Source organism: Lathamus discolor, chromosome 3 (assembly GCF_037157495.1).
Source record: "Lathamus discolor isolate bLatDis1 chromosome 3, bLatDis1.hap1, whole genome shotgun sequence".
In the NCBI taxonomy this organism is placed as follows: Eukaryota; Metazoa; Chordata; class Aves; order Psittaciformes; family Psittacidae; genus Lathamus; species Lathamus discolor.
In genome coordinates, this window is record NC_088886.1 from 39765463 (window position 1) to 39781963 (window position 16501).

At 44.6% G+C, this 16501-nt stretch overlaps 1 protein-coding gene across 15 annotated transcripts in view; it reads right to left on the reverse strand.

The window, feature by feature from the left end:
• MBNL1 (muscleblind like splicing regulator 1) overlaps positions 1–16501 on the reverse strand; it is a 133166-nt gene that overhangs the window by 61067 nt on the left and 55598 nt on the right. For 8 of the 15 annotated variants that reach the window (XM_065674737.1, XM_065674744.1, XM_065674734.1 and 5 more), the window contains exon 2: positions 15140–16091. The exons of 5 other annotated variants lie outside the window; for them this stretch is intronic. In XM_065674737.1, the coding sequence (XP_065530809.1) occupies positions 15140–15313 (174 nt within the window). In that variant the 5' untranslated portion in view covers positions 15314–16091. Of the gene's footprint in view, positions 1–15139; positions 16396–16501 lie in introns of those variants that run through there. 2 more of the 15 variants (XM_065674736.1, XM_065674748.1) reach the window with 2 other exon arrangements.

Here is a 16501-nt window from a genome sequence, read left to right on the forward strand (position 1 = left end):
TCTTTTTTTCCTCCTTTGAATTACAGTAGTTACATGAGACACATGGAAGATGCAACTGGCATTACAGCAGGGATCTCAGAGTCGCTTGGATACTGCGGCAAGCTATGCTCATCCCACCTCTTCCCCAGCCCTAACTTGAAGGAAAAAGGGGAAGCCTTGCTGGGGGATGTGAAAGGAGAACACTGGTTAAGCCTTAGCTTTTGTGAATGCTTTCTTCCTCTGAAAAGATTTTTTAATGTTTCAAATACTTCACCGTAAAGGTTTTATTTACTGATTTTGCCAATCTAGAGTTTAAGACAGGGTTTTTTAAAAAATAAAGAAGCTGTTCATCTGTTGCATTTCCTGTACTTTACTTAATCTTTAAGCCTTACCACTGGAAAAAAACAGCCAAGGGTGTCTCATCATACCCAGGTCAGTTGGTGTTTTCTTCCTGTCTTTGGAGGGAACAAAACTCTACCCTCACCCCAAGGCCCTGCTTCTGTTAAACATAATGAGAGCACCCCCACCACCACCACCTTTCACCCACGTGTTCTGGAGGAGCACTCTTTCGGTTTCCTGCACGCTAGTATACTGATGCCAAGAAAGAAAGCAAGTACAAAAGGACTCTGAAAAACAGCCTGACTTAAAAACTATACATGATATATAGAGATAGAAAGCCAGAAGAAAGCAACACACTGATTAGGAAATCATGTAACACTTGGAATACCTCTTACTATCTGCATTCTGCCAATACACAAGAATTACAAATAACTATTGCTGACACACACGTGCCTGCTCTCAAGGACCACAACACTGTGCGCTCACAGCGAGTGAATGAATGACACCACCTTCCCATGCCTGGGTGCCAAATGCTTTCATCAGAATCCTAACCCACTGCTGGAACCTCGGAGCAATTTTGACCACAGATCTACTTAAATGTCATAATTTAAATTAATGATCATCCTTCCAAGGAATTTGAAGTAGCATTTGCCTGGATATAAAGCCAGTCGGCTTGCATACAAACAGTAAGAGCCGTGCTGTGTAAGCAGGGCCGGGAGGCACTTTGGAGCTCAGCCCCTGCGGCACTAGGTCAGGCTTCATCGAGGTGGCACTGGGAACACCAGGCTGCCCTGGCAAAATGAAAACTGAGCATCACCTGAGAGCTGCTCCCACTAGCACAGAACCTCCCTGCACACCATGCAGCTGGGGCAGCACCCCAACACCCAAAGCACCAGAAGTTCACACCTCCTGTCCCTCCCCTGGCCACAGTGAACCTTGCTTTGTGTTACTGTCTGTCATCAATCTGTAACGTTCATAATCATACACACATCGTATATAGTATATACTGAGCATATATACACAAACAGTATGCAGTGTGCATATACACACATGTATTGCATAGAGTAAAACACTTAGTTGAAAGCTTTATAACAAGTAACTTTAAGCTTCCCCTGCAGCCACTTTTTCAGTTAGGTGTTTACACATCAAAAATCACCAGAAGCATCTAAACAATAAATGTGTGACAAACAGGGTGCAAAAATATTTTACATTATTACAGACATTAAAAATACCTTCAGAAACATTAACAGGAGGCCTGTGCTTCCCTTCATATTTTCAATGTCTTAATTAAGCCAAATGTTAAAATCCTCCAACCATGCAAAATTAGGTGTACTTTTCTCCATATTCAAAAAGATCTATAAACAAGTATTAGTTTTCTCTTCAGATATATTTAAAATCACACCAGCAATCATGCTTGGAACTTGGTAAAAAACCTGTCTTGCAAACAGCAGGCAGAAACTGAGAACAAATGCATTTTCTAAAGGAATTTAGGAGCCCTTCTATAGATGTATGCTACGTCCAACCGATGCATTGCCTTGAACAGTTTAGTTCTCAACATCTCTTGTGTTTTATTCTTTCTTCCTCTTCCCCTTCTGTCTGCTCACACTTACAAAACAGAGTCCTTTCTCCTTTGGTATCTCTCAGGAGGTGTAACAGCATCTGACCTCATTCAGCCTCATGCCTTTTTCTGTCTTTTGTCTCTTGTTTTAATTCTGCTTTGTCTTCTTTTCTCATTAGAAACTGAATCACCTCCTCACACATTTTATTTCTGTAAGCTACAGAACATGCGTGGTTGTCACCTCCTCTTCCCCTTTGACTACTTTCTTTTTTCACTTCCCTCTGATGATCTCCATTTCGGTGCACACTAAACATCCCCTTTCACTGATGGCCTGCACCATCTCACCAGCAAGCGCCTTTGAGCGCCTTCAGTGGGACAGGGCTCAGCCCTGAGGCCAGGAGCTGCTGCCACAGCCGGTCCATTCTCTGCTGAGGGCCTTCAGATCCTAATACACATATATGCTATCTGCTTTCACCTACAGCCAAACGTATTGTAAAAAAGGAAACAAAAAGGCTTTAACAGTGTACTGGTTCCTTATCTGACTATGATAAGGCCATTTACATAAAAAATTTAGCACCTAAATGTCTTTGTTCTTCCAGCCTTGAATTAAAACAAACCAACCAACCTCCTCCTTATGGAGCTCCTGTATCATAGGAGATATGACATAAAAAAAGCAGTCAGAAATTCTGGTACTGTGGACCTTAACTTTAACCAGCACCTCTCCTTAGGAAGAGCTTTTTACCTCAACATAAAGAAGCCATATCAACCTGTACTTGCAGTGGATAATTAAAACCTACCCCCCAAAACAACAAAGTACTTCAAGGAAGTTTTAAAACCAAATGAGAAATAATTCCCAAGTCATGTTTTTCTGCATTTTTTAAATCAGCATTTGAACTAATTACCTGTGTCATTAAAGACTTTTAAAAGTAAAATGAGCAACACTGCATATCAACCTGAACTTCACAGCACTCATCTCTACTCAAAGTAGCCAGGCACATAAAAAACCTTAATCATTTACAGCTGCTGTAATTAATACACTGACTACAGGAAAAGGCAGTTGTCTGCTCTGACAAGCAGCAATGGATCTCTCTCCAGCCACCACTGCTACAGCACTTTTGAGCAACAAAACTCCATGCTCATTCCTGAGCAGAGGGCTATGAAGTCCTGCTCCCCTGAAATTTAGAGGGCAGCTAAGTGATTGCAAGATAACAGGAATCACTGTGAGAGCTCTGAAGAAGGCAGAGACTTTGAGACTCTGTACAATTTAAATTTATTTCAGTCAATTTCCAGGCTTTAGGAAAGCCATGTTCCAGGGAAGCTTTAAACACAGTAATCTGTAATCTAAAAAACCTGAGTACAGCCACCTAAAAGCTGGTATTTCTGCCTTCTCACAACAGCATTCTTACCTTGGTCAATTGATCTACTTTAATGATACGAGCAGTTGTACCACAAATAAAAATCAGCTGCATCACATGGTGGAGGCATTCAACGTTTGGTTTACACATGTAGCACTGTGCTGTCCTCTCTCATGTACGTATCTAGACATTTTGGAAAAATTATGCAGGCTACCTGTAAGGCTGGTATTACTTTCTGACTCCTGTGATGGCACCCATTCTTCCCTCATCTAAGACACCAGGAAAAATGCTGATAAAAAAATAAAATATGATTACATGTGTTTCTACTTGTCTCCCTCCAGTCTTGCTCACAATGCTTTAGATGGGTCCTCCCACCATGCTAGCAAATGGCCAGCTTAGTGTGCTGCACTTACTGGGTTGACATTTAGATATGTTTTAAACCCTTTTACCTGGGCTGAGTCTGTTTCAACTGCTCCTGAGAGCAAGTAAATCCTTGGCTGCCTTTGGAACCACAGGTGAGCTGGCGGCCACATCAAGGCCAAGTCCAAGTCCAGAGGCTGTAATACAGAGGGTTTATTGCACTCTGTGTCAGTGAACAGATCCCCCTGCCCAGGCTGCTGGCTTGCACTGGCTGTGCTTCTGTCTTGTTCTCCCCTTCCTGCTTCATTTCAGTCCCCAAGTAATACCTTCTCCTATGTTTCAAAAATGGTCCCTGCTTAGTGCATCAATTTCCTTATGTTTAACACGTATTTTAGTTAATTTGTTGCCATTAGGCTTATTAAACAATTGCATGCGGAAAAGTAAATTTCTCACCAACATTATTACGTTTTTACATGCAGGTTTACAGGTTTTTTAACAGGTTTATTCTTCCTAAAGGCTTCACTAAATGTCCTTGCAAATTTATCTTCCCTGAGCACAAACATCGTTCCATATATTCCATGCTTGCACAGGTGAGAGCACAGAAATTACACCAGTGTGTTCACTGCTCTGTTTGCACTTTACTGGAATTAACCTTAGGGATGTTTCCTGAACACAAAATAAAACTTGCAAATCAACTTTTGTGAGTGAGTTACTTGAGGAAAAAAAATGTTTACATACTTCTAAACATTTTTTCAAGCAAAAATATAAACTATTGTCCGATCCTGTTAGTATCTGTAGGAAAGTATGGACAGTTTTACCTTCAATGCAATGAAAAGCTGGGTTGACTTCACAGTCTGGAGACTCTGTATCTTGTGCTCTCAAGAGTTCACAAACATTTCCAAAAAGCCAGTTCTGACACGGTACAACTGTCATAAAAATCCCTTTTTTCATCCTGTTCAGTCCAGCCACAGAAAAAGATTAAACCCCTTAGTTCTGGTTACAGTGTGCTTTTGTTGAAGGTGTGCTTTAGCCAGTTTGCACCTCCACGCATTCACTTCTGCGCCACGAACGCTTGACCAAGTGAGAAATTCCCAACCGACAAACCCCACCACAAGCCCCACAGAGTCAACCAGAAATATTTAAATCACAAATTAACTTTTCTCTATTAACTAATTCCTCATGCTCCACCACCAAAAAGAACTTTGCATTTTAACCTTCACCTTGAAATAAAGCTGCCACATATATCCATGTGTATCCATCCATCACCTGTGTGCCTTGTACAAGGGGAGTACCTTACCCTGCTCCATAAAACAGGAGGTGCAGCATCAGTGTTCAATAAACAACAGGAATAAATAGCAACATAACAAAGAACTGACTCTTCCATTTCCTCTGAGGAGTGTCTAATTTGAGTGTGAAATCTTTAATCATTCTGTTTGCCCAACCAGAATTCTTCCTAACATGCCTGCATTTTTATCTGGCTACTACTGTCGCATAAATCCCAGCTACCTCAGTCCACTGCAGGGAAGATTTTACCAGAGTACTGGACAAGCAAGGACACATTAATGTGAACGATCTTTTGAACATGCCTTACCACCAGAAAGCTGAATTAGAGGCACAATTTAGCATCAAAAACTGGCTTTAAACACTGACTCTGATGCAGAAAACAGGATGTGACAGAAGAACCAGCAGCCTGCCTAGCTTCAGCTTGCCCTGTCTGCCTCTACAGCATGCTCTGAGCTCAGGGCTGCTGTACAGTGATGGTTGAATTCTACTCAAAGAGAAGGACCAAATTTACAAATTTTTCTCTCTGCAAGTATTTGCTTCAGCTTAGTGTGAGTCCCAAGGTCCCAGAAAACATTTCATTCTGTCTGTTGTTTACAACAGGCTTCACTTAAACATGCATACTCTTGTTCCTATATTAACAAACAAAACAAAAACGTGTGTTCTTGACACTCCTGTGCTAGCTACCACACACAGCTAAAAATCTGCCAGGCTCCTGTGAAGAGAAAACCTCTTCCTAGGCCAGTCAAGGCTGGAAGGAGCGCTCTTAAACAAAATGTGCAAGCTCCTCACCCACAATAGCAGACAAGCACCGAATCCTGGTGGATATCCAGGACTTTGGATCAAATCCTGTCAGGATAAAGAAATTAACTTCTGCAACAGATTATCAGTCTGTGCTAAGTGTAACCACTGTTCCAAATTCATCATAGAGCTCTGCTTGCTCACTTGGACACTTTTACACAGGGTTATTCCTTAGATTTCCCTCCAGCATGTACGAAGTACAGGCTAGTCAAACTTGCTAAAACCCGCTCTCATGTCTTCTTACAATCTTAACCTAGTAATGTTTATGATCAGCTTGTATTTATGCTTTTAAAACTGAGGATGTTTTTAAAACATCCTAGATAAAGGTCAGGGGAAGGGAAAACAACAATGGAAAGGCTGGAAATTGAAGAAGCATTAATATTGCTAGAGGCTAAAATGCTTCAGGGCTTCTGATGTTCCTGAAATTCAGCAGGTGGGCACTTCCCTTGGACAGCAATTCAATTCATGACCATGAGATAGGATACATTTAAGAGCAGAAAACAATTATGTTTATTCCTAAAAAGTGGTGGTTACCTACTATACCTGCAGCTACCCAGGGCTTGCGTGGCTGCCCACGGATTGCGTTGTTTTCCAGCATGTCCACAAACAATCCTGCTCCCCAGGTATGTGCAGAACCCCTGGCACCTCAGCCAACTCTCGCCCATGATCTGTCCCAGCTGTGAACTGCCATGTTCTATCTTGGGTTCAACAGTGTTTGCTCCTACTAGTTCCACAAGCAACAGCGGTGGCCCAATAGCTCCCACCTCTATGTCCTCTCAGCCCGCTCTCTACACCAGCCACTTCCTGGCCCCTTGGGCATGCAAGGACATGTGCCCTCTCACGCAGGATGGATAGCCTGCAGATACATAACAGATGACTTCCATACTTTGTCATTCCTTTCCTTTAAATCTCAATCTCACAACTATTTATATTTAAGCCTGACAACTATCCTGTTCAAATTCAGTGAAATGGTGCCAACAAAAAGTAAACAGCTTTGTTTCCTCAAAACCCTGCTCCTTTCTTCAAATAGTACTCTCTTCCTTTTTTGCTAGCTTTCTGTATTATTTCACCAAGTTAGAAATAGTCCAGAGGAATCTGGAGCCAAAGAGAGTCTTTCCAGGAACTTGATGGGACTTGAAGTGCTCTTGAGATGTAAGCTTCATCCAACCCCACTACCCCAGCCGGCCCCTCCAAACCCTTCTGCTAAAGCACCACTGCTCTTCAGCAGCCTTTGAGCAACTCCTGAAGTATCAGCATTTTCCCCTTGGAGCAGCACTAGCGCTCCCAGCATCCTGTTTCTGAAAAGCCAAAAGGATCTGTGGGGTTGAGAGCTGGCAGTCAGTGCACACTGGGGTGCGAAAGGCTGCTGAGTTTAGCACTTTTATCAGCTCAGAATTTTATGCAGTGACTAGGATATGAAAAAAAAAAAAAAAAAAGAAAAAAAGCAGCAATCTGAGGAAACAGATCCTGGTTATCACACCAATACATCTGCCATACCCAGGAATGCCTCTACTCACTTCGAAGCAGGGACAGCACCTCTCACGGCAGCGCCCACAGAATGCAACTCCATAATGGCACACAGACAGCTCCTCTGGGCTGGGCACACAGACACCTAGGCAGGGGGTGGCAGTACCCCTGAGAGCACTCATCAGCTCTGCCCTAGTGCTGCTCCTCAGGGAATCTTGCTGCCTGCATGTGGAGGGTTGACAAGACATGGCTGGGCAAAAGGGAAGGCTCCACCACAACCCTGTCAGCTCCTCAGCCCTGAAGGGGTGGCGTGGGGCCAGCTCTCCGCGGGGACAAGCCTCAAAGCAGCATTGCCCGGGGACATGACCAGTTTCCAGCACAGCTTCTGGTGGCTCACACAAAGCAGCAGTCCTTCCAGGCATCCTACACTGCTGCTACCAATACAGCAGGAGCTCACGAAGCTGCTGCATCCCACAGCTTGACCTTGCTGGTGTGGAGCACTCCAGCATCACTATGCCTTGCAGATGAAGCAGCTGGATTTATTATTCTTCTTTAAAAATCCACTTCATCAGATGTTAATATTATCCCCTATTCAATCAAAACGCTGAAGTTCCTTCCAACTACCTCAATGGGTGTTCTGTATCAGTTAAATAATCAGAAGTTCCCTAATGAAGGGGATAAGTTGTAAGTATTTCAATAAATTCAAACATGAACCCCAAAACCATTTTATTTGCATAATGCTATGTTTCAGAACCTGACAATTCAGTACTTACTTAAATCTTATTTCAATAGCTGTAATCCTTCTAGTGGCACCGTGCAATGAAGGGAAAAGAACTCTGGATCAGAATAAAATAATCTCTTTAGTTATTTTATACACAGACTAATTCAAGAGCTGCTGTGCATCCCTGGATGAAAAATCTAATAGCCTGGATTCCCCAGCCATTGTGTGAGGCTCACACAGCTGGGCAAGCAGTGACCAGCTGCCATAGTGCTGCTTGCAGACAGATTCACCTGTACGAGTTCAGTCCCCCATTTAGGGCTGCCAGCAAGCACGCCAACTAGCACAGCTGGCAAGATGGAGACTCTGGCAGGTGGCTTCATATCCTCTCTAAGACTAGAGAGCTCACCCTCTTATTACCCCCAAGCAGAGTAACACAAGCCCGGTGGGAGGAAACAAACAGCGAGGTGATAGCTGACAACATCAAGCAATTAGTGTCCCTGAAACTGAGCACTGTCTGAGATTCCGGTCCTCACAAAAGAAGAGCTGACCTGAACTGACCCCTCAGTGGTGCTCTGGAGTCTGCCTTCCCTCTGTGCTTGAGCAGGAGGCACTGCTTCCCCACCCTCCCTCAGTCCAGTCCCTGACCAGAGGCTGGATGGTGCCAGGAGCTGCTTCCCAGGACAAGAACCACTGGTGTGAAACAAGGAGAGCAGGCTCTCGATCAAGCCTATCCCCATGCACCCATCACCAATCCATGAGGAGAAACAAGGCACAGAGGACACACAAGAAAACAGAGATTAATAAAAAGATGCCCAGTACTAACCAACCCCAAAGCAATGCTGGGGTTTTTAATCTTATCAAGGATTTCTGAATCTGACAGAACTGATGGGAGAGTTGCAGACTTGCCTTGGCTTTGGCCTCCTAGAGAAGAGGTCTCATTCTCAGACACTGCACCTGGCTCTGACACGGAAGCTATTCCTGACATGAATCACAGTCTTCTAAGCAGCATCCAGGGAAGTGTTTCCTAACCAGTACCAAGTTAGGCTAACAAGACTATGCAGTCCCAACAAAGAAACATTAATGCTTCTCCAAAGTAAAAAACAGATGCGATCATTTGGTCTCGAATGCAATTTGTTGCTTCCAACAAATTCAAGAGAAAGTCTTGGCAACAAGGTATCTACATTTAGAAAAACAGAGACTTGGGGTCACCCTGGGAAGCAGAGGCCGCACAGGCTGCTTCTGACCCCTCCTTTGAACACCTGGGAAAACGACTGAATATTCTTGATGTGAGGTTTTCTTATTTTATGCCTCTTTAAGTTTTCCCCAAAATTAGTTCAGAATTTTACTGATTTTGACTGTACCCAGGAGAGCTCCTGACTGTACGTAACAGAAACCCACGCTGGCTTCTATCAAGTACAGCCTCCAAAAAATGACAGTGCAAATGCTGAAATGCAATGCTTTAATTTTTTTTACTATCTTCCTGCAGATGTAGAGCTGAAACTGTAATATGAACTCTGAACACTGCACTGAGCCATAAATCTGAATATTCGATAAGATTTCAAAATGCCATTTATATTCCTACCAAGAAACACGCATGGTTTTGACTGTTTGTTCTTTTAATGGGCTGTTTGCCACTCAGCCTAACAATTGCACCATTTTCCCAATGTATTTGCCACCTTCCCTTTGCTTCCCCTTCTGGAGCTCAGCCTACTGGCAGACACAGGCTGAAGGGAAGAAAAACGGCAAATCAGATCTCAGGAATTTGAGCACTGTTTGTGTTTTCTTTTTTTTCCCAAGGGTTACTGCTTTATGAGTTTCTTTGGAACCAGACGTGTGCCCATCTGCCTCCCAGCCCCCGAGCTGGATCTATCCCTGTGCCCTGAATGCTGTTACTGCTTCGCACTCCAGTAGTGCCATAAACCACAAAGTTAAAACTACTGAAGAGTCACCTGCTAAACTGGTCTGTGACTACGGATTTTTTCTTCTGCCTCAATTAAAGACAAAGCCAAAGATTTTCCATTTGCACATTACCAGTGAAATACACTTACCATGATTTTTGTTTCCTTGTATTAAAATGAACAAACAAGGTCCTTATTCTACACCCTTAGGTAAGTATAACATGAAGGGGAGTAATAAGTCAAAAAATCATTATTTTTTTAAGCAGTAACAAAGTAGAGAGATTTGAACCATTAACGATTACATCTCCGAGGTGGCAGAAATAAGGCGCTCACGAAGTTCATCAACAACAAAAATAAATAATAATGCATTTATATGCTTCTAAGGTTTCTTGGTAAGAAGTGACATGTCACTTCTACAGAGTTCAGGAGTTTAATATAAAAAAATAAGTACTTCAACAGAAGATAATATACTAAAATACTATGTATTGGTGGATCTCAGACACAAGGCACCAGAGCTTCAAACTCAAATGCTACCAGTGAAAAGATCTGAACTTTTAGTTTCTAGGGTTTTTTTCTTAGAATTACAAAAAAAAAAAAAAAAAAAGGCAGAAAAATATGAAAGTTGAAGACTTTTCAGCTGTTGAAGCAAGAGTAGAAAAAAGCTTTAACACTTCACTGGGACATCCAACTCCAGCAGGAAGCAGCTGCCCCAGCAGGAGCATAACTTGAGAGGGCAAACATTTATTTGAAAGTTGCAGTGCCCGTAGTGAACATCAAGCTCCAAAGGAAAAAACTATGATTTAGGCGAAGCCGTGTTCACCAAGCCCAAACTGAACTCATGTGAAGCTGGGAACAGTCAGAACTGGCATGTTTTGGATCATACCACCTCACACCCCATAGAAAGCCCACTACTGCACTGCAGAGGTGCCGACGAATAGCAGTGCTGACCACAACCAGGCCACAGCACGGAAAAGACAATCTGAATCCTCATCATCCTTTCCCTGCTCTTGTCCTCACTGTTTTCACACTTCCAAAAATCTATGGCTAGGCAAGACCATGTGGCAGCCAAAGGCTGCAGCACCCAGATAAGCAGCAGGCAGGCTGCTGGGTGTTCTCAGTGCATCTGCAGCCTCCTTTAAGACTTGCATTTGACATCCATCTCCCCATTGTCAAGACATATTTATCTCAGTTTTCAGGAAACGTCAGATGACTCATCTATCGGAACATCTGATGAAGTTAACGTAACTTCAAAAATTAATTCTACGTCAGCCTATTTTTCCAAGGAAAAGAAAAAACCAGACAAAAAAACAAAAATATTTTTAAATTATGCTAAAAATCAAATTTCTGTGCAAACCAGTTTTCTCATTCAGAAACTCCAGAACTTATTTTTGCTATAGACAGTTTAACAGGCTTTTAGGCATCCAAATTTAGGAAAAAAAAAATCCTATGGCATTTAAACAACACAGAGCCAGAGCTGGAGCTGACTCAGCCACTCCAGTGCACAATCTGAATATACTACATAATCATCCTTGTTTTAAAATTATCCTCTTAATATCTAAGGGTTAGATTATCCCACACACATTCATCTTGATTAATGCACTACCCTAAAGACAGCCTTGCAGATTCCATTAGGACTAATTAGGAAGCAGGGTATGCAACAGCAGGATGATACAATCTTGCTCTGATTGACATGGCCCTGACCTCTTCCTTGCACTCCCTTCCTAAGGTCAGGGAATGCATGTGTCTTTCCTTTTCTCCCCCACGCTCCTAATTAACATGTAACAATTGCTGCTTGTTACCAATTCAGAATTAAGAAAGAACCCGCGAGGTGTACATGCGGTACATGCTTCCCAACATATGCACATGTCCAGAGATCAACATGGCAATGGCACACTTCCACAAAGCAGCCCTTGCAAATGTCAGCAACAGGACCTGTGGGTGGCAACATGGCACAGAAGAGAGATTCTCTGGAGTAAATGCCCTTTTTGCTCTAGACCTACGCATACAGTTTTTGCTTTCATTTCACACGGAGGGATAAAATTAAAAATAGAATATATATATATTTATACATATATTTTACCCAAGCTGAAAGTTCCACTTCTGAAACCTGTTTCTGCCTCTGACAAGCAGGCTGGATGAGTGGTATTTGCCCATGATTGGCTGTGCACTCCGTGCGCTCCGTCCCTGCACAACACCCGCGGAGGACACCTGGGACAGAGGCCAAAGTCTGGCCGGGCAGAGCTGAAGGGTAATGCCATTTCATGGGGTCCCCACAGAAAGTATTTGCTTTGCCTGTTTATGTTCTAAATATAGCAGAGCACACTGGCCATCTCCAGCTCGCGAGCAAGTATTCCCTACCAGGGCTGCAGCCCTCTGCAGCGCTAATGCGCACCTGCCTGATATCTGCTAATATAATTCTTTTTTTCTTAAACACAATAATTTTTTGGGAGATATGTGAGTGAAAGATGCATTCACAGTCCACAAAGAAAAATTCAGTGACTAAAAATCCATCTTATGACCACGAGATAACACAAGATTAGCTGCTTAGTTAATACTAATATTACATATATCTATACGAAATCAAGTATTTAATATTAAGGTCAATTTTAGGTGTGCTGCTATTTCAGTAAAGAACAAGGACATTACATCCACACTGAATTATTGAAATATTCAATAGTACTTCTGAATGTCATAATAGTTTACCAAATTAAAAAAAAGGGGTTTGGTTAACTGGCCTTACAGGGTTTAGACAAATCTGGTAGAACATTTCCCTACATTGTCTTTGCATTAAAGTTTGTGATATTGCAGAAAGCATGAAGTAACTAGTGACTGCTTAGTTCTGCACACAGAAAAATTGATGAAGATCTGAAACAAAGCCAAAACTGATCAACTGCTTTTCCACTATGTGGACTGGACATGGAATTCACTGAAGGAATATAGTCCATTTTCCGTTATCAAATGTATTCTCATACATCATACAAACTACTTAACTAAAAAAAAAAAAAAAAAAGACTAATAAACCCTGAGAGCTCAGGAGCCACCAGATGACCATAGCCATAAGGCCTGACAATGGTGCAGCACCATGCTCAGCAGCAAGCAGCTCTTGCAGCTCTTACAGCTCTGGCAGCACCAGCAGCAGCACAACCCAGCACTGCTACCCAGACTGTCAAGAGGACCCATCAGATCCCCTCTGGCACATCGCACTACAGACACAAGTAAACCTTTCAGCATGAACACAAGTAAACATATCTGGTAAGCAGGGTATTTTTAAATAGCAGATTCTTTCCCAGCTTACAACTCAACTACTGCGCTGACTTTCCATGTGCAGTGGGAGTCAGCAGCGTAATACTGCTGTAGTGTTACCTACAAGTATTATTCATGGACCCTGCAGTTCTTTACAAAGGTGATGATTATGTTCTACATTTCAAAAGGAAATGGAAGAGCCCTGCTGATGGAGGTCCTGTGCCACAGGCCACCTTCTCCAGCACAAAGATTTTAAGTCACTTCCAGCAACCAAGGACATCAGAAATCTGAGCAGAGAACACTGATGTACAGCAAACTCAGGGAGTGTCTCCCACAGCAAAGCAGATGCATGTCCAGTTAACTCTGCTGTCTTGTTTTAACCTTTTCAGTGGGATCCTCACTCTGACAAGCACAAGGCCAGCGGGGTGAGGCTGCCATGACCACAGCGTGCCCTGCGACCAAACAGCAATTCAGTGGAAAATCAAACTGGTGCATCCTGCTGGTGCTAGCTTACCCAGCAAACACATCACTCACAGCCTCTCACACGGAGGCAGGTTTAAATCTCCAAGGCCAGGCCCATGTTTCTGGCAGGTGTGCCACCACAGCAGCAGTGCTGCAGCAGGCCATGCAGCCACCAATGACAATGACAGTACACCATGGCTCACACCATTGCCCACACACTTTGCCACAAAGAGGAAGTGCCAGGAGGGCTCACTGCCGCCCAGGCGCAGTGGCTGTGGTGGGCATAGACGGTGGGCCAAGGGGCCGGGACTCCCTATCAGCACAGGCGGCCCCTGGCACAGCTCATCACCCAACAGGTTTTCAGTGCATAGAAACCTTTTACTTCCACATTTGAAATTATTTTTTATTCCTTTCTCCCTCCCCCACACCCACATTATAAGTCCTGTAGTTTTAAAACACATTCGAACAACATGGAAACAGAAGCATTTCAGTATGCATTGGAGCAGGGGTGCTGGGTATTTGTGCCTGAGAGCATTTTAAAGGTTTACCCTCTACTCTGATCCGAGACAAGACACATTTTTAAACTCAGGACTGCTGCAGGATTTATATAAACCCGCTATAAACCCGCTTCCTGCTCAGCTCCCACTGCAACTGGGGCCTGGCTGCACAAGCGACCTGCAGTAGCTGGTTACATCTACAACTCCCTCCCCAGAGCATGTCTCTACCATGAGCCAACTCCACACACTCAAGCTCTGCTCTGCTTCCCGGATTTGGTCCCAGGAAGAGAAAATTATATTGTAGGAATCAGTCTGTCAGGGTTTTTTTTTCCCTTTCCCAACTTTTATTATTTTTTTAATGACTGTACTGAATTTATCTTGCACTGTTTGTGGGATAAGTATTTAAATGTTAAGATGATTGAATTCATAAAAAAAGAAGAGAAAGTGCTGGCATCCACATGTTTAACACCTATTAATGAAACTATGGCCACAGTAAGACAGCAGCTATACATTTACAGTGCCAAACTCAGATGCCTCTCCTAAAGAGCACTGTGAGGCTGCACCCTCTCTGCCACAGCCCTGCTTGCCCATCTAGAGGCACCCTGCCTTCTGCTAAGCATCATCCTCTCCTTAAGCAAGTGCACTTGTGAAAATGACAGAACAACCACAGCAGTCCCAAGCACAGAAATACAAGCAGGGTGCTCACAGACACCCAAATAACCTAGGGAGGAAAACACTCTTCTAAGATTCACCATCAGCTGTCCAGAGACACCAACCACCCGCTGGTAGTTACGAGATGAAAACAAATCCACATATTGCTTACGTGGTTTGTGCTATTAAAAACAAAGAATCCTTACAGTGACTTTGCTGTTTCTACGTGAAGCGCCCTTTATTCCAGCTACAGGCAGAGAATAATTTGGAGGCAAAGAACTAGTCAGTGTAGCCATGCCGGAGCATTTGAGCCCTGTCAGGTATATTTTCCCTTCATCCCCCTATCCTTCCCTTTCCCCTGAGGAAAACAGCAAAACAAATCAACAAACATCAATAAAATAAACGCAGCAAAACGGCCCACTGCTGGCAGCCAGCAATTGCTCCCTTTTGGGCTGCAGGGTTTCTCTGGCTACAGCCACTTCTTTCATCAACCGTATATCCTTGAAAATAATATAGTATTTACTCACTTTCAATGAATCAAAGCAGGCGATTACGCGTCCATTTTCAACTTGGCAGCTTTTCGATGGGTGTGCAAATTTACATTCCGTGTCTGGTCGTGAGCAAGTCCCCCTTTGGAACTCCCTACACACTTCCAGCGTTAGCCATTTTGTGTCCCGAATCGGTGTGACACTAACAGCCATCTTTAGATTTTACAGGTAGTTAAAATTTCCAATAAAACGGACAAATGAGTAGCTGAACTGATAACCTGGAAATGATCAAAGCACCACCTCCAGAACACTTTTTCTTCCCCACCCCCCCACCCCCCGTTCCCTATTTTAAAAGTACATGTAAAACTGGGTGGCTGCAATCTCAAGGAGAAGGTGTGCCACCGGGAGTTCACAGCGTGACACTGTTAACGGACAGAGGCTTCGCACTTAGAGAAGCGCTCAGATTACCGGCGAGGTGAACGTTAGGAAGCGTGGCCCGGGACTAGCCTCGCGCGCTCAGTGGCCCATCCTGAGCGCCAGCCGGAGCCCACGACGCACGCATGGGAACGTGGCAGACCCTCCGACACGGGATTTCCGAGCTCTGTCAGTGAAGTTGTCTGAAAGGTAATCTCCTCGCAGATGGGTTTGCAGCGGGGGGTTGTGGTGCAATCGGTATCGATTAGTTTGGCATAGACAGATGCAGCAATTTAGAGCAACGATCGAGACGGGATTTATTTTTTTTTTTTCCTCCTCCTCTCCTTGATTTTCGGCAGCAGAGCTCTGACCTTCTCAGCAAACTTTTATTTTTACAGTAAAGCAGCCTGCGGCAAGGCCCGGCAGCGCCCTCCTCCCGGCGGGGCGGCAGCGGGTGGCTGCCCGGGGTCGCTCTCCTCGCGGTCTAGCTGGCAGCAAGCAAGGCAAAAAGCAGCGGCTGCTCTAGAAGCGGTCCCAAGCAGCAGAGACGTCAGGAAAGGCACTTCTTAGTACCGACCTGCAGAGAGAAGAGACACGTTACAATTCGCCGGGCGGCACGGGGGCCCGCGGAGCTGCCGCCGCCAGCGCAGGGCACTCACGCCAGCGCCGCCGGGCTGCGGGGAGAGGGGCCGCGTCCCCGGCAGAGCCAGGCATGACCGGGAACGAGCCAATGGCAGCGAGCGTTGCAGCGATACTCCGGGCGGGAAGCCAATAGCGGGGGCCGTCTTATGAAAGGTCGCGCCTGCCAGACGCTGCGCTGCGCTGCCCCGAGCGCGGAGCGCGCCCGCCCGCCGGGGCTCGCCCGGCCGCCGGAGGACGAGCGGGCGGGCTCGGGCGCTACCCGGCATGCAGCGAGGGGGGCGGCCCATCGCGGCGGCGCGGGGAATGGTGCCGCCCGCCGCCTGCGCGCCGCCAAACCCCCTTCCC